At 43.8% G+C, this 27,994-nt stretch overlaps 1 protein-coding gene across 1 annotated transcript in view; it reads right to left on the bottom strand.

The window, feature by feature from the left end:
• LOC133116330 (low-density lipoprotein receptor-related protein 1B-like) overlaps window positions 1–27,994 on the bottom strand; it is a 447,656-nt gene that overhangs the window by 313,440 nt on the left and 106,222 nt on the right. Inside the window, exons 8-12 of the mRNA XM_061225770.1 lie at window positions 20,633–20,855; window positions 19,450–19,636; window positions 18,948–19,091; window positions 14,260–14,496; window positions 13,254–13,434 (exon numbers count right to left, since the gene is read on the bottom strand). Coding sequence (XP_061081754.1) covers window positions 13,254–13,434; window positions 14,260–14,496; window positions 18,948–19,091; window positions 19,450–19,636; window positions 20,633–20,855 — 972 coding nt within the window. The remainder of the gene's footprint in view (window positions 1–13,253; window positions 13,435–14,259; window positions 14,497–18,947; window positions 19,092–19,449; window positions 19,637–20,632; window positions 20,856–27,994) is intronic.

The raw sequence follows: 27,994 nt of genomic DNA, 5'->3' as shown, positions 1-27,994 counted from the left end.
GACAATAGGATTACAAGTCCCTGCATTCCACAGAACTCAACTACGATACCCATGCTGTAGGACAGTCACCCAGCTACCACTTCCTGTTGTACTGTAAATCGATACTGTGCTAAGGATGGGTGTAGTTGACATTGCAATTATAAAAGGGTGAAACCCTTTTTTCTTCCTCAAATCCTCTTCCAAAAACCTTTCCTGGACCGGCGTCTCGCGTGCAGCACTGGGAAGGCTGCAAGACTGAGCACCACACGCTCTCACAGACTGAGCACCACACGCTCTCACAGACTGAGCACCACACGCTCTCACAGACTGAGCACCACACGCTCTCACAGACTGAGCACCACACGCTCTCACAGACTGAGCACCACACGCTCTCACAGACTGAGCACCACACGCTCTCAGAGACTGAGCACCACACGCTCTCACAGACTGAGCACCACACGCTCTCACAGACTGAGCACCACACGCTCTCACAGACTGAGCACCACATGCTCTCACAGACTGAGCACCACACGCTCTCACAGACTGAGCACCACACGCTCTCACAGACTGAGCACCACACGCTCTCACAGGCTGAGCACCACACGCTCTCACAGACTGAGCACCACACGCTCTCACAGACTGAGCACCACACGCTCTCACAGACTGAGCACCACACGCTCTCACAGACTGAGCACCACACGCTCTCACAGACTGAGCACCACACGCTCTCACAGGCCTATCCCAGCACCCCGCCACAGAGCACCGCAAACCGGTTCGGAGCATAAACATGCCGGTGCCGGTGTTCCCAGGAGTCTGAGAAGAGCCAAGCACCCAAACGACAGCCTAGCCAGCAACCTCTGTAAGTCCCAGGAGGCGCTGGGTGTTTTGGAACTGGAAGAAGGGTGATCACTTTCCCATTTTTCATACCACAACTCCTCCGGATTTCACCCTGGAAACCAGAACATATCCGATGTTCAGAAGGACTTAAGTAAGGTTGTAACCCTGGGCATATAGCTAGCTAAACTCAACCATAACTCCTGTAACTGAATGTCCATAACTGTTTTAATGCTCAATGTATTGTATGGTTACTGTACACATTTTCTTTTGGTTGGCTCCAAGCCATCTGCTGCGCTGAGTTAATCAACATCATGCAGAGACAGGATCTTGCATGTGGTCTATATTAATTACCAACCGGTCATAACACGGCATTATTGATCTCGACACACTGATAATCGTAAGATTATCCTTGATCTGTTTGGCAACTCCGTGCGCCATAGTTTCCTCACTAGCTCAAGCTAGTTTCAAACCTTCCTCCATCTTAGTTTCTTTGTTCTCCTTGAAACACGCATGCACAGTGCGCAGGCATGCCTGTATAACCGCACACTTTCTGGAGAACATACAACCTCCCCACATGGCTGCGCACATGCGCGCCCAACGCTAACACGCATACGCACACACATACACACACACACACACACACACACACACACATGCATACTTCCACACCCACACATAGTTTGTTGTACACTGTAGTGAATTGTGCTTTGCCCTGTTCAGTACTTTGAGGATAATAAACTTTGTTATATCTTCCAAGGTTCCATCCATCCATCCATCATCACCCGCTTATCCGGAGTCGGGTCGCGGGGGCAGTAGACAAAGCCGGGTATTCCAGGCGTCCCTCTCCCCAGCAACGCATTCTAGCTCCTCCTGGGGGATCCCGAGGCGTTCCCTGGCCAGGAGAGATATATAATCTCTCCAGCGGGCTCTGGGTCTCCCTCGGGGTCTCCGCCCAGTTGGACGAGCCCGGAAAACCTCCAAAGGGAGGCGCGCGGGAGGCATCCTGATCAGCTGCCCGAACCACCTCAATTGGCTCCTTTCGACGCGAAGGAGCAGCGGCTCTACTCCGAGCTCCCTCCGGATGTCCGAGCTCCTCACCCTATCTCTAAGGCTGAGCCCGGCCACCCTACGGAGGAAGCTCATTTCGGCCGCTTGTATACGCGATCTCGTTTTTTCGGTCACTACCCAAAGCTTGTGACCATAGGTGAGGGTTGGGACGTAGATCGACCAGTAAATCTTCTTCACCACAACGGTCCGGTGCAACGCCCGCATTACTGCTGACGCTGCACCGATCCGCCTGCCGATCTCACGCTCCCTTCTACCCTCACTCGTGAACAAGACCCCGAGATACTTGAACTCCTTCACTTGGGGCAAAAACTCGTTCCCAACCCGGAGGGAGCAATCCACCGTTTTCCGGCAGAGAACCATGGCCTCGGACTTGGAGGTGCTGACTCTCATCCCGGCCGCTTCACACTCGGCTGCAAACCGCTCCAGTGCGTGCTGAAGGTCACGGTCCGATGAAGCCAGCAGAACCACATCATCCGCAAAAAGCAGAGATGCGATTCTGAGGTCACCAAACCGGACACTCTCCTCACCTCGGCTGCGCCTTGAGATCCTGTCCATGAATACCACAAACAGGACCGGTGACAAGGGGCAACCTTGGCGGAGTCCAACACCCACCGGAAACGTGCTTGACTTTGTGCCGAGAATGCGGACACAGCTCTCACTTTGGTTATACAGGGACCTGATGGCTCGTAACAACGGCCCCGGTACCCCATACTCCCGCAGTACACCCCACAGGGTTCCCCGGGGGAAACGGTCGAAAGCCTTCTCCAAGTCCACAAAGCACATGTGGACTGGATGGGCAAACTCCCATGACCCCGCCAGCAACCTTGCCAAGGTAAAGAGCTGGTCCACTGTTCCACGACCAGGACGGAAGCCACATTGCTCCTCCTGAATCCGAGGTTCGACCGTCGGTCGGAGCCTCCTTTCCAGTACCCTAGAGTAAGCTTTCCCAGGGAGGCTGAGGAGTGTGATACCCCGGTAATTGGAGCACACCCTCCGGTCCCCCTTCTTGAAAATGGGGACCACCACCCCGGTCTGCCACTCTACAGGCACTGTCCCCGATCTCCACGCGACACTGAAGAGGCGTGTCAGCCAAGACAGCCCAACAATGTCCAAAGCCTTCAGCATCTCAGGGCGAATCTCATCTACACCCGGCGACTTGCCACTGAGGAGCTTTTTGACTACCTCAGCAACTTCCGCCAGGGATATAGGTGCAGATTCCCCCGAGTCTTCAGGCTCTGCCTCTTCCACAGAGGACGTGTTGTTCGGGTTCAGGAGCTCCTCGAAGTGCTCTTTCCACCGCCCGACAATATCCCCAGTCCGGGTCAGCAGTTCTCCTCCCCTGCTGAAAACAGCCTGAGACAAGCCCTGCTTTCCCTTTCTGAGTCGTCGGATGGTTTGCCAGAACTTCCTCGAGGCCAACCGAAAGTCCTTCTCCATAGCCTCCCCGAACTCCTCCCATACCCGGGTTTTTGATTCAGCGACTGCCGAAGCTGCAGCCCTTCTGGCCACCCGGTACCTGTCTGCTGCTTCAGGGGACCCCCGGGCCAGCCAAGCCTGAAAGGCCTCCTTCTTCAGCTTGACGGCCTCCCTCACCGCTGGTGTCCACCAGGGTTGCCGCCCCGACAGGCACCGATGACCTTCTGGCCACAGCTCCTGCTTGCCGCCTCTGCAATGGAGGCTTTGAACATGGCCCACTCGGACTCCATGTCCCCAGCTTCCCCCGGGATGCGTGAGAAGTTCTTCCGGAGGTGGGAGTTGAAGAACAGCAAACAGGGGCCTCCGCCAGACGTTCCCAGTTCACCCTCACTACACGTTTGGGTTTACCGGGTCTGTCAGGCAGCCTCCCCGGCCACTTGATCCAACTCACCACCAGGTGGTGATCAGTTGACAGCTCTGCTCCTCTCTTCACCCGAGTGTCCAAGACATATGGCCGCAGGTCTGATGATACGACCACAAAGTACACTTATGAGCTACCCTATGCTCGAACATGGTGTTTGTTATCGACAATCCATGACCAGCACAGAAATCCAATAACAAAACACCGCTTGGGTTCAGATCAGGCAGGCCGTTCCTCCCAAACACCCCCCTCCAGGTTTCTCCGTCATTGCCCACGTGAGCGTTGAAGTCGCCCAGCAGAACTATGGAGTCTCCGGGTGGCACCCTTTCCAGGATGCCACCCAGTGACTCCAAGAAGGCCGGATACTCTGAACTGCCATTTGGTGCATACGCACAAATGACAGTCAGAGCCTTCCCCCCAGCGACACGTAGTCGCAGAGAGGCGACCCTCTCGTTCCCCGGGTGGAACTCCAACACAGTGGCGCTCAGCCGGTGGCTTGTGAGTATCCCCATACCCGCCCGGCGCCTCTCACCTTGAGCAACTCCAGAAAAGAACAGAGTCCAGCCCCTCTCCAGGAGTTTGGTTCCGGAACCAGTACTGTGCGTGGAGGTGAGCCCAACTATATCTAGTTGGTACCGCTCCGCCTCCCGCACTAGCTCCGGTTCCTTCCCCACCAGAGAGGTGACGTTCCACGTCCCCAGAACCAGTCTGCGACGCCGAGGATCAGCACGCCCGGAACCCCGCCTTTGCCTACTGCCCGTTGGGCAAAGCACCCGACTCCGATGCCGACCTCTGCAGGTGGTGAGCCCACAGGGCGGCGACCCCACGTGACCAGTTCGGGCTGTGCCCGGCCGGGCCCCATGGGATAAGGCCCGGCCACCAGACGCTCGCCGACGAGCTCCCCTCCCGGGTCTGGCTCCAGCAGGGGGCCCCGGTTTCCCTTTTCCGGGCGAGGTAACTGGGTCTTTGTGTGGCCGTGTCATGGGAGTCTTCCAAGGTTGCTCTTATTAATTTTGCTCCTGTATTGAATGAAGTCAGCCTCTGCTAACTCAAACTAGTTAAGGTTAACTAACTATAAATATGTCATTTTAATTATACATGTAATTATTAATTATCTATCCTCGCAACTTTACACATACCGTGTAGGATCATATCCCCCACATTCTTGACGCCCCGTTTTCGTAGAGAGTAAAAACATGAATTAAAACAAAAAAAGAGATCTCCTGAACTTTTTTGCAACTCCAAATGCAATCTTTTCTCTCTAAGGTGCAATACTACTTCTTTCCTCACATCAAAATACTCAAAAGAAAGCATTACATGCTCTATAGTTTCATCCTGACCACAATAATCACATTTCCTCATGTTGTTTTTTCATCATTTCATTATATATTATACAAACTGTTAAGCCCTGTGTGATATATTCTTCTTTCCTTTCTTCCGACAGCTGCAGCCAATCAACCTAAATGCCAATTATGTGTAGCTGTGTTCACCTGGCCAAATGGGTAACGCTGGAAGCCTTTGTAGTATTGAGGATCACTTTTTGAAAGTATCTTTTTAAGACCTGTTTGAGACTCCTTTTTGGGAGCTCTGCGTATCCACTACATTTAAGCCAAGTATTTTGTTCTATGTCTCGTTTTTTCTTTTCAGTTGCCAGATGGTCAGGCAGGATCTTTTTTTTTGAGCACCTTTATAGACAGTTTAGGTCAGAATAGAGAAGCTTACTGGCCGAAGACTCACTCCTTATTTTCTCGCAAGTTAGCGATAGATTATTTTGATGTGTTAGGTTAGGAATAGACAGCTGGCCTGTGTTTAGTGCCTGGACCGTCCTGTCTACGAGCTTGTGGTTATATAGTGTCAGTGGCATTTTTTTGGGTTATTTTCCATTGTTCGGGTTATGTTCCATTGTGTTCCCCCATGTTACGTGAGTTAGGATATCAGCAGTACTTGTTCTGTATGTTTACAGAACAAGGGGGCAGGAGCGGAAATCATGAGAGCACTTCGTAAATACTAACTGTTGTTGAACCACAACACTCAGACCCAAAACTTCTGTTTACAAAACACCCCCTTCGCCTGAAAGTTGATCAAACATGCAGACTGGTTTCATGTTAACAAGCTGGGGTTTGACCAGAGTGACTCCCAGTAATGAGCCTGGGTTAAACCCATTGTGGACTCCAGGTATGCAGGTTGCACGGCAATTGTTGATATGACCAGTACTCCCTCATTGTGGGACGTGAAGTGTATTCACCCCACCAAAGGGCAAGGGCTGTGACTCACGTTCAGCACTTGCAATACGATGTGACAGCAAATAACCACAACGCTATTGACTCTATGTCCCGCTGACCAAATAAATAATTCTACACACATACAGTAATGGAAGTGCCTCTGCTGTAGAAAAGCAGACTCCCTACCAAAGTACCTGAAAAACCAAGTCACATGACTCATACAGGCCGTTGGAGTTAATCCAGCATCTTATCGTGGTAACACACACAGGCACACAACCAGCACAGATACAGCAACACAGAGAGAAAGATAAAAAGAAGAAAAATAAGAGAGCAGAGATACTGATTTTACCTGGAGGATTGCACACAGTAGACAGACGGCTCTGTTGTCTGCTGTGTTTGGATGAGCGTGATGGAACACAATGACTGACCTGCCTCTTTTTTAGCTTAGAAACAACTCCAGCCTGATGCATCAGATAAATAAAGTAGGTAGGACAAAACAAACAGATTATAATACAATCCCCTCTTCCCATTCGATGGGTGTTTGAGAGTCATGTGAGACTGAAAATACAAAATAAGTACATCACTGAAAACCTTTCCCTGAAATTCAATTAAACATGTGTAGTGCTTGTAGTGCACATGCTTGCATTTGTTTTGATACATGCTATGCCACTGCAAATGTATTTCTCATGAAAGTTGCAGTGTAGGCTATGCATTGTCAAACCTAGCAGATTTTTTACTTGTAAAAGCAATGTAGACATCATGTACATTACTCGACAGTGGTTTGTACAACCCTGGTAAAATTGCATATTTGTGGAATCTAAGTGAATATAACTTCTGTACGGTACTTAAACATGACACATTTCTGAAAATGTTTATGCTCAATTTCTATTTGATGAATTAAACAGAAAAAGCAAACAGTTAACATAGCATGGGGGTGCTGCCACACCGCCACAAACTCTTGTGAGCACTTTATTAGGTATTTATTACACTTATGTTTTAGACTTACTGGTCAGGCAGATGCCAAGGAAGATAATAGTCCACTTAAAGATTTTACATAAATAATTAATGGATGGTGACAAAATTACCTGAAAAAAAGCAAAAATTGTACAGTGGCTTGAGAAAGAATTCACACCCTTTCACTTTTTACAATTGACACATTTTATTGTGTTGTAGATTTAATCGATGCAATTTCCCTTTTTGCCGATCAATTACAAAAGATATTCGTAACATCTAAAATTGGCTTTTCTTGGCTGTTAAATTGCTGATTAGCTGAAACTTGTACATACATAAATACATAATATTTAAAGTCTCTTTTTTCTCTCATTGCTGTCAGTCTTCGCTGGGCACGCCTCTTGCTTCCAGCCGTGGGGTGCTCTTGCACTGTGCCCACATGAGGGTTCAATTGGAGGTGTTTTCTCTTTTGGGTGACGTATTTATACGACACTGGTTGGCTGCTGCCAGAAACCAGGCAGGGCACACTTTTTTGTACCCCTGGGCCATAGATATGCTATTCCCGGAAGCCCAGAGAGTCTTTGTTAGAGCAGAGACTGGCAGTTCTGGGTGTTCGATTCTAATGTTAGAATCAGCCTGGAGCCGTTTATCTGTATGTTTGTAGCTACATCAGCAACTTAACTGCTGTAGCTACAAACTAATTTTAAAAGCAAGATGCAGGCTACTGTGTGCTGCCAGCATTTAACCAGTTAACTTTATTTGCGTATCCATTCAAGAATTATAATTTGATCGCTAAAAATCCTTAGGTTGTAGTTGTAGCTACATGTAGCTTCGGATATAGCCAATATAATATATTATAGCAATATAACATTTCTCATTTTATTACAATGTTTTTTCTGACAAAGAACCAATCAGGAACATCATCCTAAGTAGCAGATCGAACTATTCATTTTATTTTAGGCTTTAGAAAAACCTGATAATGTAATGCTTCTGTAATTTCCAGGCACTACCCTGCCACTAGAGGGCACGTTTGTCATATTTTTGCCAATTTGATGATTAGTTCACTTTGGCTATCAGGTAATCAATACCCTCATTCTGACTACTGATTCCAATTGTCTGCTGGGTATGGTCTGATTGCCAATCAAGGTCAGCTGTGTGCCTTTCTATTTAAGTCCCTTGTCTTGGTTAACCTGCGCTTGATTTATCATACTACATCACTTCTTGAGCACTGTTAGATGTTTTAATTTGTTTGTGCACTAATGTGAGGTGTGGACAGACAGTATCATTCACCCATGATGTTGGCTGTCAAGGGAGACGAACACGCAGTGGTCCATCATCATCTTAGGGCAATGAGTACGGTCCGCCTGATCTGCAAGTTCACGTTTAAATTTTTAGTGCACAAATGGTAAGCACATGACAGGTGGATGATGGGGTTGTTTTGGGAATGGAGACCCCGTCAGAATCTTCCTTCAGTCTAGGCCAAGTGTTAGGGTGGGAATTCACCATGTGCTGCAGGCTTGCTCCCAGATATTGTTCGTCCACCTAGTTTATTTTTCGCCTTGTGTTAACAGCTACCTTTAATAAGTTGAAAGTACTGAGGCCCGCTTGTAATTAAGATGATTCTTTCAGACTTTCTGTGGCTTGTACACTTTATGTTTGTTTCTTTATAGCGAGGTGTTTCTTTTTGTCACTTTATTCAAACACAGTGTTTTCGTTCACATCATAGCTTGGTGTCATTATTGTATGGGTTGCACTGAGGCTATACAACATTGTCGAAGGTCGGTGTCTCCCTTGCGCTATATTCCACTTGCCTCGTCTTACGTCCACCATAATCTGTAGTGAGGTTCAGTTTCCCTAACGTTTGTTTCCTTGTTTGACTCAGATTAAACATCTTGACCATTTTGATAGGTTGTTGTATTGGTTGGCTAATTGTTGGGGAGTTAATTAATCCCTTTCTTGTTTACCATTTCCTCCTCTGGAGTGTATCAGTGGTTATCTCATGTCTTGTGGGTAACTTTTAGAACCCAACTCGGTGGCATTTGGTCCTCCAACCCCGCTCCCCTTACAGATAAAATGCAACTATGTTTTAAATGCAACTATGTTTAATGCAACTATGTTTTTTTACGCTACTCTCCTATAAACCGTAAGTTTGTATTTGGAAATGTTAGCCAGCGATACACCATTCAATTATCTTTTGATATGCATCAATGTGTGTATTTTTTTGGCTAGATAGCAATCAAGCCAAGTAGTTATTTGTTGTACTCCTTAGCCTGTAGTCTACTGCATGTCAATAGTAACTTGTAAAAACAACAGGATTGTCGTAAACATAGCCTATTGATTGTTACAATCAACAGTTTGTGTCATTGTAAAATAATGAGATGATTATTATACATTTCCTCATTGAAGGAAATAGATTGTGTCTCAACTTTTTTTTCCACTCGTGGTTAAAGCTGTTCTTGAATGTATTCTGTCTGTTATTGTATTCAGAATGAGAAAAAATAGCAATGGTTTGTGATTCCTTATTTGTAGGTTTATTGTTTTGTTGTCTAATATATTACATCTTTTGGTCAGAGTTGTAGATATGCTTTTATTTAACACCAATTTTCACACTGTGAAGGAAATCCCTTTAATTTAAAGATAACTTTTGTGTATAAAGAGAAGCTGAGTTGAAATTTATGTATACTTTTGTGCGTATTACAATATCTTCCAAATCTGTCTCTAAAGCCTCTCGCCATTTAGGGTCATATAAATTAAATGATCTTTTCACTTTGTCCAAGAAACGAATCCATGCTGCCAAGACTGGAACTTCTGAAATGTTTCAAGGGGAGGTAACCAGTGGTGTCTCTACATTACCACTAGTTGGCAGTATTGCATTCCTTCCCTCTTATGACTTTCCTATCTCTGAAGCACTGCAGTTCAATGAAGATTTTTTTTTTTTTATCACTCAAACTTATAGATATTATCCGTAATTCCTCTTTTAAAATGCACTCAAAGTGATACATTTTTTTAACATTTTTGTGAAATTAATTAAAATAGTTGGCATAGCCAACACATAATTTCAGGGAGATTGATCTGATTTTGTAGCCTATTTAACAATTAATCTGCTGTTCTTACTCTGTGAGGCAGCCTAATATTTGCTATCATAAAGCATACTGAAATGATTGTGAATTGTCTACATTTACAGTCTCCTCAAAAAGTATTGGAACAGCAAGGTCTTTTTTTGCTATACACTGAAGACAATTGAATATGAGGTCAAAAGATGTACATGAGATGACATATCCGAATTTCAGCTTTTAGATTTTTTCAGATTTTTTCAGATTTTTGTTAAACAACTAGATGTGTGCTGTTAGATTGATTGGTTAAGCCTTCTCCCGTCATCTGTCCCCTTCGGAGAGGAATTACAGTATTGGGGAACATGAACTGTTCAAATTAGCATTTGAAGAGTGGTGTAACCTACTAGAGGGCTCTCCTGTTCCATTTGTTGTTTGGACAGACCACCGTAACCTGGAGTACCTAAGGTCCGCCAACACCCCCACCAAGCCCGCTGGTCCGTTTTTAAATCAGTTCAACTTCACACCCACATACCGCCCCGGATCCAAGAACATTACACCTGATGCTCTCTCCCGGCTATATTCACTTGCCCACTTCCCGGAAGGTCCTACCTCCATCCTGCCTGCCAAGGTTCTGGGGGTGGCGATGAAGCTAGAAGTCGTTGAGGCAGTGGAGAAAGTGTTAACAAGACACCATGCTCCCAGTGACAGCCCTAGTAATCGGCTGTTTGTTCCTGGTCCAGTCCAGACCCAAGTCCTCTCATGGGCTCACACTATTGTCTAGACACTTGTGGTGGTGAAGGACACCACAGAGTTTGTCACCACTTGTCTGGAATGCGTCAAGTCAAGTCATTTAACCAGCGACCACAGGGACTACTTCAACCCCTCGTCATTCCGCACCACCCATGGTCTCACACAGCCCCATGGTCTCACATAGCCCTGGACTTGTGTCATGTGTCTACCTGCTTCTATGGGTATGACCGTCATCCTCACCATTGTTGATCGTTTTTCGAAATCTGCCCACTTCATTCCCCTTCCCAAATTACCCTCTGACACACATGTTTTCCGCCTGCACGACCCTGGGGGTCACTTCAGACAGGGGCCCCCAATTCAGCTGTTTCTGGTCAGCCTTCTGCATGCTCATTGGGCCTAAGGTGCAGCTGTCTTCTGGTTTCTACCCTCAATTGGTCAGACTTCCATTTAAGCAAGAATTGGAGAAGCGCCTACGCTGCATGGTGGAGAAGTCACCTGCCGGCAGGGTGGAGTCTCCTCCATGAATTGAGTATGCACACAATTCCCTACCCATCTATGCTACTGGGCTGTCTCCATTCGCCTGCTGCCTGGGCTACCAACCTCTCTTTCCAGAGGGGGAGAGAGAGGTGGAGGTCCCTGCAGCTCAATTCCTGGTCCAATGAGCATGGCACGCTCCATGCTGCGGCAGCACGTCAGCCTCATGAGGAGGTTTGCTGACCGTCAGGCGCCCCGCCCCTAAGTACAATGTTGGGCAAAGAGTCTGGCTCTCCTCCCGGGACACTCACCTCCGCAACCCATCCCCCAAATTAGCCCCCTGCTTCATTGGCCATCACCAGAATAATCAGCCCCTCTGCAGTGCGCCTTAACCTCCCACCTCCCCTATGCCGCATCCATCCCACATTCCATGTCTCCCGTATTAAACAGTGTATAACAAAAACTAATGAATTGGGCTTGCTGTTCCAATACTTTTGGAGGGACTACATTCTCAAAATATTGTATTATTATTCAGCATGCTTATAAATAAGGAGCAAGCCTGCTTTTGAATAATAAATCGCATGAGAAATTGTGGAATGTGTCTAAGTTGTTGATGGGGGTTGGGAATTTGACGAAAACTTAAATCAACTGACCACAATTAATATATTAGTATACAACATATTATTATTATTATTATCATTATTGTACTTACTTATTTACAATCATCTCAACCTGTTGCTATCTGAGGAGAGCACAAGGAGAAGGAGTGGTAGTAAGCAAAATACAGTATTTTTGCACCTCATAAGACCCATAATTATTATTTTGTTTCCCTGTTTCCTTTTGGAGTCTCCAAACATCCTTTTTGGAAAACTGCTAAGACATAGCTTATAAAAAAACAATGAAGAATGCTCATTTATGGTGATATTGTCACCAAATTTGAAAGGGGATTTTTCCAGTGTTTTGGCTGTGGCTGCATTGTATTTCTATGCATGCCAGGCACCGCCACAATAATAATAATATCAAAACAGAAAATATTTTCAGTGAGAAAAGGATCTTCCACTTCCAGTGGGTTTGAGCCTCTGTACCTTTAATTTAGTAATACTAAAAGTAATTCACCCCAAAGGGCTACCTTTCAGAAGACACCAGCATTATGTGGGGGTGGCCTGTAGCGTAGTGGTTAAGGTAAATGACTGGGACCCGCAAGGTCGGCGGTTCGAATCTCAGTGTAGTCACAATAAGATCCGCACAGCCGTTGGGCCCTTGAGCAAGGCCCTTAACCCTAGGTTGCTCCAGGGGAGGATTGTCTCCTGCTTAGTCAAATCAACTGTACGTCGCTCTGGAAAAGAGCGTCTGCCAAATGCCAATAATGTAATGTCTGTTGTCAAAAGGGTTTGAGAATAGTAGGCATTTAATTTTTGGTATGTCTTTCAAGCTTGTATTAAGAAAAGGGGTGATACTTAAAGGGTTAAAATCATTACAAATATTCTAATTTATTTACTGTATTTATTTATTTGTACTTCTCTCACATTGTAGGTTTCAGCATAGTATAATTGAGGTTGTTGAGATTAACCAGAGACTAAAAGAAAGTGAAATTTAAAAAAGTCATTGCTACGTCTCAGGAGGTTATGAAAAAAACTTGCACGACAACTTGTTATGTATGGAAGAAATGTAATACAGTCCTCGTTTTGGCCTGAAAGCCTAATTATAAAAATGCTATTCTGACCCAACTGTAGGAAGGTGCAATCCAGTGCAAATTCAAAATAGCACGTGGAGGGAAATCATGTTTGTAAAAAGTGATAATGTGTTGTAGGTGTGATGACAGCATGTTCTCAGCACAGCCCTCAAGTCTCTAAGCACAAACACACACACAGGAGCATGTGAAAGACCTGTCAGGGACTGAGGATTAGGTCAGAAGAGGAGTGGATTTAAATCAGTGCTGACCATAGAGCAGCACAGCACATTAACCAACACCATTACAAATCAGCGAACCAATTCTGGCACAGAACAACAACACAGGAGCGATAACAACAGCAACAACAAGCACTGCAACAGTTGATTGGTTGGCTGCCCTTTAACACCTACCCATTGAGAGGATCCACCACAATGGCTCTCGGATGTGACATGCCTCCCTCCAGGAGAGTCTTCCTGGTCTGGGACGAACTCTCCAGCCTGGCCACGCTGATGGTCTTTCTGAATCCATCATTCGTCCAGTACAAGTTATTCCCCACCCAGTCCACTGACAGCCCTTCCACATTATCCAGGTCTGAAACATGAGGAGGAAAGAGATCCCGTCTACAGTTTCCTCCCTGGACAGCATATGTCACTGTCTCCACTTCCCAATCCATGCAATTTAGGCCTCAAGGCATTTCTGTAGGACATTTTTAATTTGCACAAATGGACAAAAAACAAGAATGCAAGTAATCTTGCCAAAAGAAAGACACTTGGCATGTTACGGTGCACACATTTACAGGGTAATTACCAAATACTTGTCTAGTAACTCATAATTCCTGGTAATTAGTATATTTTTTAACACCAATGCTTAATTACAATTATTCAGTATAATTTTTTATTGTGCCCCCATCCGTAGATACCGGGTAATACCATTTAGAATAACCTCTGCAAACAGACCAATGGATAGAATAGATTAATTAGGTAATTATTATTATCCAGTAATATACCAGGTACAACATGAAACCTCTTCTCACTTTACTGATGAAGTCCAGTTATAACCAAAATTTGTAAAACAACCACCAGTGAAGTCTCCAGTGAGGATGGTTGTAAAACTTTATCCCACTCGTCACACCAAGTAATACCAGTAATTATACTGAGTACTAGTAAATACAATGGTTTTACCTTAAAAAACGATTATTACAGATAATTACCAGTAATTATTAGGAGTTACTCTGTAATTCTTTGGTAAGTACACAGTAATTATCCAGTAATTTGCATTCCGTAAAATAAAGTTCTCCAAAAGACATACAGTACGGGCATTCAATTCATGTTGACTCAGTTCAGGATTATGCATGTATTTCACTGAAAAGGTATAGAATGCGATCAGCACACATTCATAGTTGTGTGTCACACTCACCGACTTTGAGTATAGTCTCTCGGCCACTCCCGTCGATTTTCTGTCGACCGATCGAAAAGCTGGTAGTGTCGGCGAAGTATACGTAGCTGGTTTCTGCGTGGAAGTCCAGGGCCCGCGGGCTGACCAGATCCTCGATCTGCACCATGTGCTCATCGCTGGACTTAATGTTCATGTCCAGACCTCTGATGATGCCAGGCCTGCCTTTCCCGTAGAAGAGGAACAGCTCGTTCTTGGGCTCTGCAGACAGGATTACTAAAATAAACAAACTGACAGCAACTAATCTCCTCATCCTCTCCTCTGTCAGGGACTAATTAATGGACATAATTAGCCTGTTTTTCCTTTTTTTCTTTTTTTAACTCAGCTCCGTAGATTGAGTAATTTGGCAATCAAAATGTATCCAAAGGACTAAGAGTGCTAAGCTTAAAATGTTCCCTTAATTAGAATAAGAGTTAGTTTCACTGATTAGACCTTATCAAATGAATCACCATTTTTCTCAGAATGGTGCGTTCATGGGCTAGGCCTGCTCAGGGGAGGTATGGCACTTTAGCCAGAGAAAAATGGGAATGTATTATTGCGGTGGACATTTAATTTTACAATTCATTAGTACCTGCCGGAGCTGCTATTTGTATTGTCCGGGATGTTCATTTGAGCTGACAGTGATATGCGCTTGGGCAATGCGGGAGGAAATACAAGTGCACAAAGCCATGGCCAATCTATTGTCTGCTTCAGAACAAATGAAGGGGAAGGCGTGATTCAGTTCTGAGGGGTCCCTAAAGGAAGCAGTGATTCAGAAAGCAAACATTTTCAGCCTCTCTTGTTGCAGATGATGACAATTTCTCAGCAAGCTGTGACTTTTGGTCTCTCTTTACAGATAAATGTTAAATAAAATATTTATATTAGAGAGAGCTACAAGTTTCTATAAGTTCCCTTCTTGATCTTCTTTATATTAATTTCTTAATTATTGTTCAATGTTCAATTTATTGTTGCACACACAGATTTTTGATTGTTTTCTGTCTACATACATGTTTATTCTATGTTCATTGTATTTATTTCTCATGCTTTGGAAATATGTATCGATGTACATTCCAGTAAACCTGAATTTGAGTGAGAGAGATGAGAGAGTGAGGCTTCTAAGTCCCCAGTCCTGGTGATAAGATGTTATGCTTCACATCGGATTCACCTAAAAAGATGTGGTTACCCACTGGGAGAAGGCCACTGTATGAGATCATATGACAGAGCAATTATCCAGCATAGCAGCACTGGTGACAAGTCTCAGCAAACCAGGCCGGCTCTGAGCTCATCCAGATCCATTCATATTGAATTAATTCCACATATCCACTGGATGCTTACTGTGTTACTTATTTGCTCCCTTGTTTTTATTGTCAATTACATCATCTTTATTGATCAAAGTCACCAACAAATTCAGATAAAGGGAAAAATATATTAAGATGATAATGAAATATGCCTGTTGCGGGTCAATAACAACAACATAATTTCAAAATGGTGTAATCCCAGTGAGTGTTCATCTTCATTTCTTTAGCAAAAGGCTGCATGGCACTCTATGCCCATACAGGCTGCTTAATCTTCCCACATGTCAATAAGTAAATTAGGAAGAAACGCTCAGTTCAGTGAGTTAGGTTACCAGGAACTGGAGTGGTGGGATAACATAAACAAGCGTATCTGCGCAAACCGTTAAATGTGACAGGTAAATCCTCCCAAGACCCACTAATTCATTTCTGTCCCCCCATGTGTCACTGGCCTTAATCTCAAGAACCATAATATTCTGCTTTGCTGAAACCTACACTGTAAGGGACATTCAATAAAAATAAAATAAATAATATTTCAACTACATGTTTTTGTCATCCAAAACACCTTTTACATGTAGAAAACATGCAGAAACTCCTGCCAGATCTCCGTAGGCCAGGATGTACAGCAGACAAATTGACAGCCGAAGCTCATGGATTTATGAAAGGCCAGGATGTAGAGGAATGAAAGCTGAAGCTCATGGGTTTATGAAAGGCCAGGATGTAGAGGAATGAAAGCTGAGGCTCATGGGTTTATGAAAGGCCAGGATGTAGAGGAATGAAAGCTGAGGCTCATGGGTTTATGAAAGGCCAGAATGTAGAGGAATGAAAGCTGAGGCTCATGGGTTTATGAAAGGCCAGGAGGAAAGGCCCCCGGAAACTGTTCTCCATTTTCTCCTCTCTCCTCAACGCACCGCCTCCTCCACCTCAGTCCTCCTTTGCTGCTGATGACTTTGCTGACTTTTTCGATGAGAAGGTCACAGTCATCCGCAGATCGTTTACAACCACCGCCCCCCTTACTGTGCCCTTCTCCTCCTCTAGGCCCATCCCTTCCTTTTCCACTTTCTCCCCCCTTGCAGACTCTGATGTTTCTCAACTCCTGCTCTCCTACCGCCCTACAACCTGTGCCCTTGACCCTATCCCCTCTTCTCTTCTCCTATCACACCAGACATTCTCCCATTTGTGACCTCCCTTGTCAATTCCTCCCTGTCTTCCGGCTGTTTTCCAGAATCCTTCAAGAGGGCCCACATCATTCCATTGCTAAAAAAGCCTACCCTGGATCCCTCCATCATCCTCAACTACCGCCCGTTATCTCTTCTTCCTTTTCTTTCTAAAACCATAGAACGAGTTGCTTCTACTCAACTTTCTTCTTTCTTTTCTAACAACAACCTGCTAGACCCCCATCAGTCTGGCTTCAGATCGGGCCACTCGACAGAGACCGCGCTCCTCTCCGTCAGTGAGTCGCTCTATGCCGCACGAGCAGCCTCCCTCTCCTCTGTCCTCATTCTTCTAGATCTCTCTGCTGCCTTCGACACTGTGGATCACTCCATCCTCCTGTCCGCCCTGTCAGCAACGGGCATCTGTGGCACAGCCCTGGACTGGATTGAATCTTACCTCTTTGGTCGCTCCTTCCAGGTTGCCTGGGCTGGTATGGTATCGACACCTCGGCCTCTTGCCACAGGAGTTCCCCAGGGCTCAGTCCTAGGCCCGCTTCTTTTTTCTCTTTACACTCGTTCCCTTGGCCCTGTGATCACTGCACATGGGCTATCCTACCACTGATATGCGGATGATACCCAACTCTTCATCTCGTTCCCACCATCTGATACACAGGTTTCTGCCCGTATCTCTGCTTGCCTGAGGGACATCCAGAGCTGGATGGACAACCACTATCTAAAGCTCAACCCAGGCAAGACTGAAATGATATTCATCCCTGCTAATACCTCTCCCCGCTTGGATCTCTCCATTTCCCTCGGGGATACCACACTTACGCCATCACCCAGTGTAAGGAACCTCGGCCTGGTGATGGACAGCAGACTGTCCCTTTCCGGGAACATTGCGGCGGTGACCCGGTCATGCAGGTTCTTCCTATACAACATACGGAGAATCCGCCCCTTTCTCACCCCCTACTCGACCCAGCTCCTGGTCCAAGCGATGGTTCTGTCCCGCCTGGACTACTGCAATTCCCTCTTGGCTGGCCTCCCAGCGTCCGCCATCAGACCCCTCCAGCTTATCCAGAATGCAGCAGCTCGTCTGGTCTTCAACCTTCCCAAATACTCACACGTCACCCCCCTGCTTACTTCCCTCCACTGGCTGCCTGTCATGGCTCGCATCAAATTCAAAACATTGGTGGCTAGCCTTCCAAGCAGTTAAGGGGTCTTCCCCAGCTTACCTCCAAAAAATCATCAGACCCTACACCCCTGCCAGACCTCTTCGTTCAGCCTCCACAGGCCGCTTGGCAACTCCCCTTCTCCGAACCTCCACCTCACGCTCACGACTACTGTCTGTTCTGGCTCCACGGTGGTGGAACGAACTCCCCGTTGAGATCAGAACTGAAGAATCTCTCCCCACCTTCAACCGCAAACTGAAGACGCACCTCTTCAGGCAGCACCTCTCCCCATCCCTGCCTACCTCCCTGTGAACCTTAATTGTTGTGTTTGTGATTTACTTTGTGTTTCGGTATTTTTAGTTGGCTAGGTAAGCAGTATTTGGATAGTTAAATTTGGTCACTTTTGCTTTGTTTGTTTATAAAAAAATAAAATAAAATAAAAAATAGGCCTTGGTCCTTATCTTTGTTGTACAGGTAGCAATTGAAATTGTACTTCCCTCTAGGGTCTTTCAGCGCACTTAGCCCTGGTTATGGCTATGCACTTTGTTGTACGTCGCTCTGGATAAGAGCGTCTGCCAAATGCCAATAATGTAATGTAGAGGAATGAAAGCTGAGGCTCATGGGTTTATGAAAGGCCAGGATATAGAGGAATGAAAGCTGAGGCTCATGGGTTTATGAAAGGCCAGGATGTAGAGGAATGAAAGCTGAGGCTCATGGGTTTATGAAAGGCCAGGATGTAGAGGAATGAAAGCTGAGGCTCATGGGTTTATGAAAGGCCAGGATGTAGAGGAATGAAAGCTGGGGCTCATGGGTTTATGAAAGGCCAGGATGTAGAGGAATGAAAGCTGAGGCTCATGGGTTTATGAAAGGCCAGGATGTAGAGGAATGAAAGCTGAGGCTCATGGGTTTATGAAAGGCCAGGATGTAGAGGAATGAAAACTGAGGCTCATGGGTTTATGAAAGGCCAGGATGTAGAGGAATGAAAGCTGAGGCTCATGGGTTTATGAAAGGCCAGGATGTACACGTAGATCAGAGGAATGTGAAGCTGAAGCTCTGACTTTTGCAGGACGTCCCGTCGCTCCCCAGGCTGAAGCCGGCTCGACAGCGGCATGCCCGGGTCTTGTAGCTGCCGCTGAGGAGGCAGATGTGGGAACACCCTCCTGCCTTCCCGAAAGCGTCAGTGTCGCAAGCGTGGCTCCGGGCTGCGGAGAAAGACTCACTGGGTTATGCTACGGTGTACATGGTTTAAATGGTATGCTCTGTTTTATGGTTGTAGCAACAACAGCAATAAACCAACAAGCTTTTCTAACACACCAACTGTTATTTACCGTCTATGGTCAACACACACATTAATAATGAATAAGAATATTTATAATAATATTTTTTTTAATCTTCTCTTTGCTGTCTTTATATTTGCTATACTTATTACTTAGGAAAAAGTTCTTGGGAATAACATGGAATAAATATTTTGCTGAAGAAGAAATGCACAAAGAAAGTTCCTTACAGAAGCACAAACATGCACGCACAGCACAACACTCAACTTCATATGTGCATGTTTACCTGTTGGCTGGGTCAGTTTGTGGTAAACATGTATTTCTCCTGAATTCACCATGGTGGTTATTGTCTGTCTGTCTGTGCTGTTAAACCGATTTATTTGTAAAATGTCCACTTTAGATCCTTTGGTAGGTTCGGCATGTGTTGCAAATAAATAATCTTCAAAGAGCGTTAATCCACGGAGGTACGACACCTTGAAGGAGAGATGTCATGTCACTAAGCATCATCTCACTAAACAGAATAAGCATCATCTCAGCTATTCAGAAGCTTAATGCTGAAGGAGTGCATTTGTATGGCCTTCCGCTCCAATCTTTCCCAGGCAGTGGGCATAAATGAAAGCATTTAAAAAGAGAGATGGGCAGCCATTAACTAGGATATCCAAAAGTTTCTCCAAAAGTAATCAACAGGAAATGGCACCTAGCAGAAATGAGTGGGCCAGCATCCAAACCTCCCATTAGTGCAACATTAGAGCACAGCGGTGCCATAAATATATACATAAGTGAAAAAAGACACCTCAAAATGAAGGTGGATAAAGCCTACAGTAAAACAGCGTTATTGCACTTGTCAGATCCACAGTGCTTGGATACCAACAAGATTCAGGGAATTTCCATTCTTTGAGAAACTTGAAATTCTGTAATGAATTACAAAAAATGTGGTGGCCTCACACAGACCAGGAGCATTCCTGCCTTTTTCAGGTAAATATAAATGAGAGCAGCGTCTTCAAATACACAGAAGGGTTGCTTTATGACTACATACCAAATGTATTTTCTCCTATCATGCTATAAGGAATTAACTAAGATGTTTTTTAAATTCTTTCTTAAATTGCAATGGCCTGGATCTACTTTAAAATCATTGATTTAAAAATTGAGCTTGAGAAACAGAATAGTAAGCCACTGTTCATTTCATTCATGTCCAATTAACAATGCACAATTTTGTAGTCCTTCGACTGCGTTTCATTCATAAAAACACGAACCTCCCACTGGGACTAGCAAGGAGGGGACGCACTTTGAGTACATGCATTAATATTCATAAGAACTGTGTCCAAAATTAACAAAAAGCTATAAAGTGAATTCATTATATCTAATTGAATTACATTTTCTGCCTTTTTGTTGTGTGGACAGCAATCTAATGATTTTTTATGCACATTCTGTCAAAGTTCCAGCAGCTGAAGAACTTAATTGGTACTCACAGAAGTCCCCTGAATGACGGTGTGCCTGTTTTTCCCATTGTAATCCACCACCTCAATGTAATCCAGGTAGACATCTGCCCAATACACCAGCTTCATCACCAGGTCCAGGGCCAGGGCCGTGGGCTGCTCTGCCTTGTGATCCACGATCCGGGTTCTGTTGGTGCCGTCCATGTTGCATCGCTCTACCTTGCCCACATGCCCAAAGTCCGTGAAGAAGAGCTTCCTGTGAGGGAAATATTCAAAAACAGACATAATTTATTGGAACAGCTAATGATCTGTAATAATGTGAATTAAGAATTTTACATGGAGCCCTGTGCAGCCCTGTTTGAAATAAGCAAAATAATGTGATAAAAATGTTACTAATGTCATTAAAATTCTTAATAGAAAAAACATTATTCATCAAGGATTTTTCCTGAACAAAACATGTCACAATTATTGACATCCATAACTCCGTTTCACTGGGATATAAATATAGTGATACATGCTAAACTCACTCAGTCACCCATAAATATGGGGAATGTCAGTGAATACACAAATGAAATAAGACCACAGGTTATTGACCATTTTTCTATTTGGTCATAAAATCATGGCATCGATAATTTTAATCGCAGAAGAAGACTGGTGAATATCTGCATTTATAGAAAGTGCCCTGCAATACTGTGTTAACGCAATCTCGGAAAATATCACTGTAAATGTGTGGGGTGAGCAGAAGAGGAGTTCAGAAGACCAACATCTCCATTGGATCTGTTTATTTTGTGCCATTTCAACATTTGTTTGCAGAAAGTGTTCATGCCTTAGAATGTTTAATAGACTGAGAGCTTATGAAACATTTTGCTTTAGTAAAAAGGTAAATCTATTTTCTAAAATTGCACATCCTTATTTCACAATGATATGGTGTTATTTGGTGTCACTCCATTGTTCCTGAGCAAAGCTTTCATTGAACTTCATAGAATTTCATCTCTCAGGAATAGATACGATACCAGCTGGGATTTGAGATGTTACATACATGTACATTTCTCTTGAACAGTCAACCAAGAGGTACCAAATGAAAACCCTGTCAGAGCACATCTTAAAACCCAGAAGTCTCAATCTATCCCACAGTGCACAGCTTCCTCTTTCATGTTTAACCTCCTCCAGGATTCCCCAAGCTACTTCCTCTTTGATACCATACATACTGATAAATATCACTTTTAAAATGCAGCATGCAGCCAGTATGTTCCACCAATCAGCATGTGATATGGCTTCAAATGACACATGCTATTTGCATTGAACACATTTAATCACATGCAATGGAACTATCAAACATATATTTACAAATATACATAAAATACATTGAATTTGTTTCAAAACTAGTTTCAAATTAGCTTTAAAATATATTGTACATATTTTTTTTACATTTATATTGTATTGTATGTCATTGCATACAGTGGTAATGACAATCCCTGTTCTCCCCAAAACCATGCTTGCATCTTTTAAAGCTCAGTGCTTATGAGTATATAAGTGTGTGGACGACAAGAAGGTATTTTCAGCTCTGAATCCTCGAGAAATACTACTGCATATCAGGGACTTGCATATGTAAAAATGCAGCAATATTCATGTAATTACTTTTTACTGCTTCTCAAAACATTGACATGCAGCATTATACATGATAAAGGCTCACATGACATGTAACATGCAGCTTACATAAGTAATATGGGTCTCAAACCTCATCTGTAAGTGGAAGACGGTGTTCCCACGCTCTGTCTATCTTCCCCTGGTCATACACCTGTCACATTTTGCCTCAGAGCAGACATTCAGCTCAGAAAGGGACAAATGGGCTTTTATCTCAAACCAAACTGAAATCTCTTTCCCACGGAGGTCGATATGAACGTGCTATGACGGTCCCTGAAGGTTCCTGTGAGTCATTGTGTACTCAGTGCTGATCGGACAGCTAACTTTGTTCAGGGATCTCAGCCTCTCACTCAACTCAAGTGTGCAAAAAAACCCCAAAGAAACACAGCTACCGACTCTATTTTCATACCAAATAAACATCAAGCAAACATTTCCCTCTGCTACTTTTTTATATTGCGCATACAAAATGCGTAGGACTGGTTCTCAGAAAAATCTTTTCAGAAGCATATTTTGTTTTTATATATAGCAAGCCCTGTGGTTCTGATTTATGTTCAGGTGCACCCTTATGAATAGGGGAAGATAAGAGAAGAAATAGATTTGTGAAATCTGTCAGAAATCATGACTGCTTGTGAGGTCGCAGACTAGGACACCATCCATCATTTGATGCCTTGAGAATCCTTCAGGAGAATCCCTTATCTCTCAATACTACCTTTCAGTTTGCTAATGCCAATCTGTGGTGACACTTTACATGGATTATATGCCAAAGGTCGCAGAACATTATCATAAAAAATTTGACAAATATCTCACTAAAGAAAGTCACAAACTGAACATGATTAACTATGCTGCGTGTAAATACACTCAGTGAGCATATTATTAGGTATTTATTATACTTTTTTTTTTGTCTTATTGGTCTTCTGTCCACTTAAGAGGTTTGAAGTGTTCTGGGTTCAGAGATGCTCTTCTGCATACTACTGTTTGCGTTACTGTCACCTTCCTGTCAGCTTTGATTAGTCTGGCCTTTCTCACTGACCTCTCTCATTAACAAGGCATTTTTGCCCGCAGAACTGCTGCTCACTGGATGTTTTTTGTTTTTCGCACCATTCTGTGCAAATTCAAATCAGTAATTTCTGAAATATTCATACCACCCTGTCTGACACCAACAATCATTCCATCAAAGTCACTAAGATCAGATTTCTTATATTTGGTCTGAAAAACAGCTGAACCTCTTGACCATGTCTGCAATACATTACATTACATTAATGGCATTTGGCAGACACTCTTATCCAGAGCGACGTACAGTTGATTAGACTAAGCAGGAGACAATCCTCCCCTGGAGCAATGCAGGGTTAAGGGCCTTGCTCAAGGATCCAGGTCCCAGTCATGAACCTTAACCACTACGCTACAGGCCGCCATGTGGCAGCAAGTAAATGCACACTTTTATGCATTTACTTGCTGCCACATGATTGGCTGATTAAATATTTGCATTAACAAGCTTGTCTACAGGTCTACCTAATAAAGTGCTCAGTGATTGTATATATTCCTTTTACGGCTACATTTTAGAACAAGATGTTATGATATTACTGTCATAATACATCATAACGTCTGGAATCTAATTGTATATCCAAGTGTCACGACACAAAAGTAACAGAGCCTTCTGCTCATTTTTACGTCCCCATGATCATACTGTCATTCATTCGTATATTCGAAGATGACCACAGTCATCACTGGAAGAAATTGAAGAAGTTCCATGCCGTGGTACGCAGGTGGCTAATCAGTCCTATTTTGGTGCAGAAAATACTTTCCCACAGAGGGCACTGCACAACTCCAGTGAGGTCACTCTCTCTTCTTGGGCATGCTTCATACACTTTGAGAGTGTAGTATCAGACATATTTGTGGTTCCTCAGTGTGTCTGCCTACTGGAGAACCTGGGGGAGCAGCCATGTGATGTTTAGACGTATTTGCAAGCAGACCAATTGGAAGAGGTTGAGGATGTGAGCATGCTATTGAAATCTGAGTATGTGAGCATGCTGTTGGAAGTTGGGGATGTGAGTGTGCTGTTGGAAGTTGGGGATGTGAGTGTGCTGTTGGAAGTTGGGGATGTGAGTGTGCTGTTGGAAGTTGGGGATGTGAGTGTGCTGTTGGAAGTTAGGGATGTGAGTGTGCTGTTGGAAGTTGGGGATGTGAGTGTGCTGTTGGAAGTTGGGGATGTGAGTGTGCTGTTGGAAGTTGGGGATGTGAGTGTGCTGTTGGAAGTTGGGGGTGTGAGTGTGCTGTTGGTAGTTGGGGATGTTGGCATGCCATTGGAAGAGGTTGAGAATGGCAAGCCTTGAGCTTGGTGGTAGTGCTTATCCCACAATGTTGTAGGCAGCTGACAGGCATCTCTCAAAGCCAACACAGGCCTTGGGAACATGGGTGTTGATTTCATCATGAAGCTGAGCATTTTGAGTACTTCCTAGATAAATAAATTTGTCAACTGCATTGAGTGTTTGGCTGTGTTTGGCTGATTGTCAAGTCAAAATTATATGCAGAGAAAAATCCATGCAACATTGTCTATGTGAAAACTGGCATTGAGTGCAGAATCATCAGGGAACAGGAAGTGACAAAGCCTGCAGTACTATAGATTAGACTTTTCTTGGAGAATAAACCTCTATCTGTGCGTCTACACCAGGACCACCACTGCTGATGGCATCAGTAAACATAAGGCTGAAGAGCATTTATCACTACTGACTAATAATAATAATAACTATATTTTTATGAGTATGATGTATTATTATATTATTATTTTTATTATTACAGAAAGAGAAAAATGAAATGATAGAAACAGAAATTTGAACTGCCCTCCCCCACTTCCCACTCAGAAAGCATCCGCAGCAGAGGAGTGGAGATGCAGTGTGATCCAAGGCTTAATTCATTACATCATCATAAAGCAATAATTAATCCACTTATTCATTTCCTCAACAGAAATATTATACACACAAAATCAACATCAGAGACAACCTGCACTGTTAAATAAATCAACTTCAATTGAGTGCATTTAGTCCCTCTTGTACCCAAATAAACTCTGCTAACAGAGTTAAATTGAGCACACTGAGCATTTTATGCAATTAGCTGACTGAGAGGCTGTATCAGTAGAACACAATTAGACTCATTAAACCAGGGTTAGGGTGAGGTTGACTTAGCCAGTACATTGCTGCATTAGCTTCTTCTGACAACATAGGGATTTTCAGAGTTCACCATTGCTCTCAGATAGAGACACAGCGCTTCTCCAGTACCTTTACTGCTGAGGAGAATATGTGATACTGTGCTCTAAAGGGGGTAATATCATGCAGTTCAAAATTTTACAGAATACTTAAAAAACTGTCAGATACGATTTTGTTCTTACTGCCTGAGCCAATGAGACGACTGCTCTTACTGCCTGAGCCAATGAGACGACTGCTCTTACTGCCTGAGCCAATGAGACGACTGCTCTTACTGCCTGAGCCATGTTGCCCCATGGCCCCCAGCCATGTCGTAACTTCTATGTACAGGGTGTCTGTAGCCAGACTCCTATATGTAGCTTTTATTACCAGGTATGACTTCAGACTCCGTAATTTGGTTTCCTTTGTAATACTTTTATGTATATTTTATTTGGAACTAGAGTGTAATTATGTATGTAACCTGCCTGGTAAAATAAATTGTTAAAACTTGATCTGTGTAGTTTCACTTACTGACACTCAATGGTACACAGGGAAGGCTTGGTTACCCCCTCGAGTTGGTCTAGGGAGGATGTAAATTTACGCTTAATGTATCACGACGTATAGCACCCGTAGACCTCTGATGGTAAATCACTCGCCTCCGCGTGGTAGTTCATTCATGTCGAGCACAGCCGTAGCTAGGTTGGCCTTCTGGGGTCCCTAGGCTGTTAACAGATATACCCGAGAGTAGCTATTCCTGCGACCTCTGGAATGACTGCAGATATCTAGCCAGCTCGTGAGACGTGCACATAACGCGCGATGTGACATGCGGCGGAACCAGCAGAGGACTGTTCAGAGAGTAAATCTCAGTACAGGATTCCTATAGAGATCAAGTCGAAATTATAAATAAGACATCTACCAAAGGTAGATAATTAATCTAAATTATTATTCTAAATGGAGTCAGATATAACGAAGGTGAATCTATTGGCCCAATTGTGGAGATTCTTGGTCAGCCCGGACCAGTAAAGAGCAGAAGGCAGAGCGGTACTACTGTCTTTGTATTGTGGTTTATTTATTGGCTGATCTAGACTCAGCATAGGGGCCACTCATTTTTAACCCTATTAGTATTCTTTCAGCAACACCAGAAGGACGAGCACGCTGATACCTTCGGCCCTCGGTAAATTCCGTCGTTGGGTTAGCGTGGGGTTTTACAAAATAAAGCTAAAAGACAATACTCAGAAACATTACAGGAAGGAACTAGACTTTACACACACACACACACACACACACACACACACACACACACACAAACCAAAGCTGATCTGGAAGCATTTTATTTTTTTATTTGTCATGAAATTTGCTCTGTTCAGAACATAGAAGGAACAGGGCAAGTTTACGTTACCATTAAGCCAGCCACTGCAAGAAATAATAGTTGTTGGAGATTAGATACCATTTCCTCAAGCCGACAGCCTTACATTATGCTGTTGAACTCCTCGTTTGGGTGTCCAGTCACAAAGTGCTTTGATAATGACAACATACATTTAAATCGTGAATAAAAATAACGACGGAAGAAAGTAAACCAAGTAAGATTATGGTACAACTATAGCTACCATTAGCCACTGAACATGTTTTGTGGTGAAAAGTTCGGTGAAATAGAAAAAAAGTGAACTGACTTAGCCACAGTCGAGAAACGTTTTCCAACAACAGCTAACTAAGGTCTGGCAAATATAAAGGGGACGGCAAAGAGAAGATGCAAAGAAAATCTGAATCTTACTGGTGGTGTTGACCCCTATGCCGTGGCTAAATATTTAGTCTTATATTAAACACTGAAAATTCAGAATGGCTTCAGCGAACTTACTCATTATATTAATGTGTGTGTGTTGAGAGACCATAGACTGTACAAGAATAACTCAAACTCCAAACCCCATCTCTTCCCATGACTTGTTGTAAGCATGCAGCCATATGCTTCACATAAGCTACGGTACATTAACATTCAACATAAATGATCCAGTATTAAAAATGTATCAGTTCATTGTCAGGAAGGAGGATGCGGTCACGATTTTGTGGACATGGACATTATTTTAGCATTATTTAGTTTATTAGACAGCTAGCTAGGTACTGAGATGAGCGTAGCTTTTTTTACTTCCATGGTCCTGATTTGGGGGAGTTCAGGTTTCTATTCTGTGCAGATATCCAACTAATTCTGCAATATTGCTTCACAAAATACCCCCTGAATGCTACTGTCAAGTGATTCTTGTGAGGCCTTAATCAGCCAATATTTTAGAAATGAGAATGTAACATACGATTTAATAATCATTGTGATATGTCGTTATGGGTGCAGAAACCAGAAAGTTGTGATCTTAATGCTGAATTTGTGGATATGAAATATGCTTTTTAAAGGTGCTATATAAATAAAGCTTATAATTATTGTTCAAAAATGCTACCATTCAAGTTCACCTCCCACCTAAAGCTCATACCTACATTGTTGACACAGTATATAGGGGAATGTAAACATGGATTCTGAAATATGACCTCTGCTTTTGAGTCGGTCCTGTCGCTCTACAGCTGATACCCTGTC

The sequence above is a fragment of the Conger conger genome, chromosome 17 (assembly GCF_963514075.1).
Source record: "Conger conger chromosome 17, fConCon1.1, whole genome shotgun sequence".
NCBI classification, from domain to species: Eukaryota; Metazoa; Chordata; class Actinopteri; order Anguilliformes; family Congridae; genus Conger; species Conger conger.
This window is presented reverse-complemented; position numbering and strand designations above follow the sequence as displayed.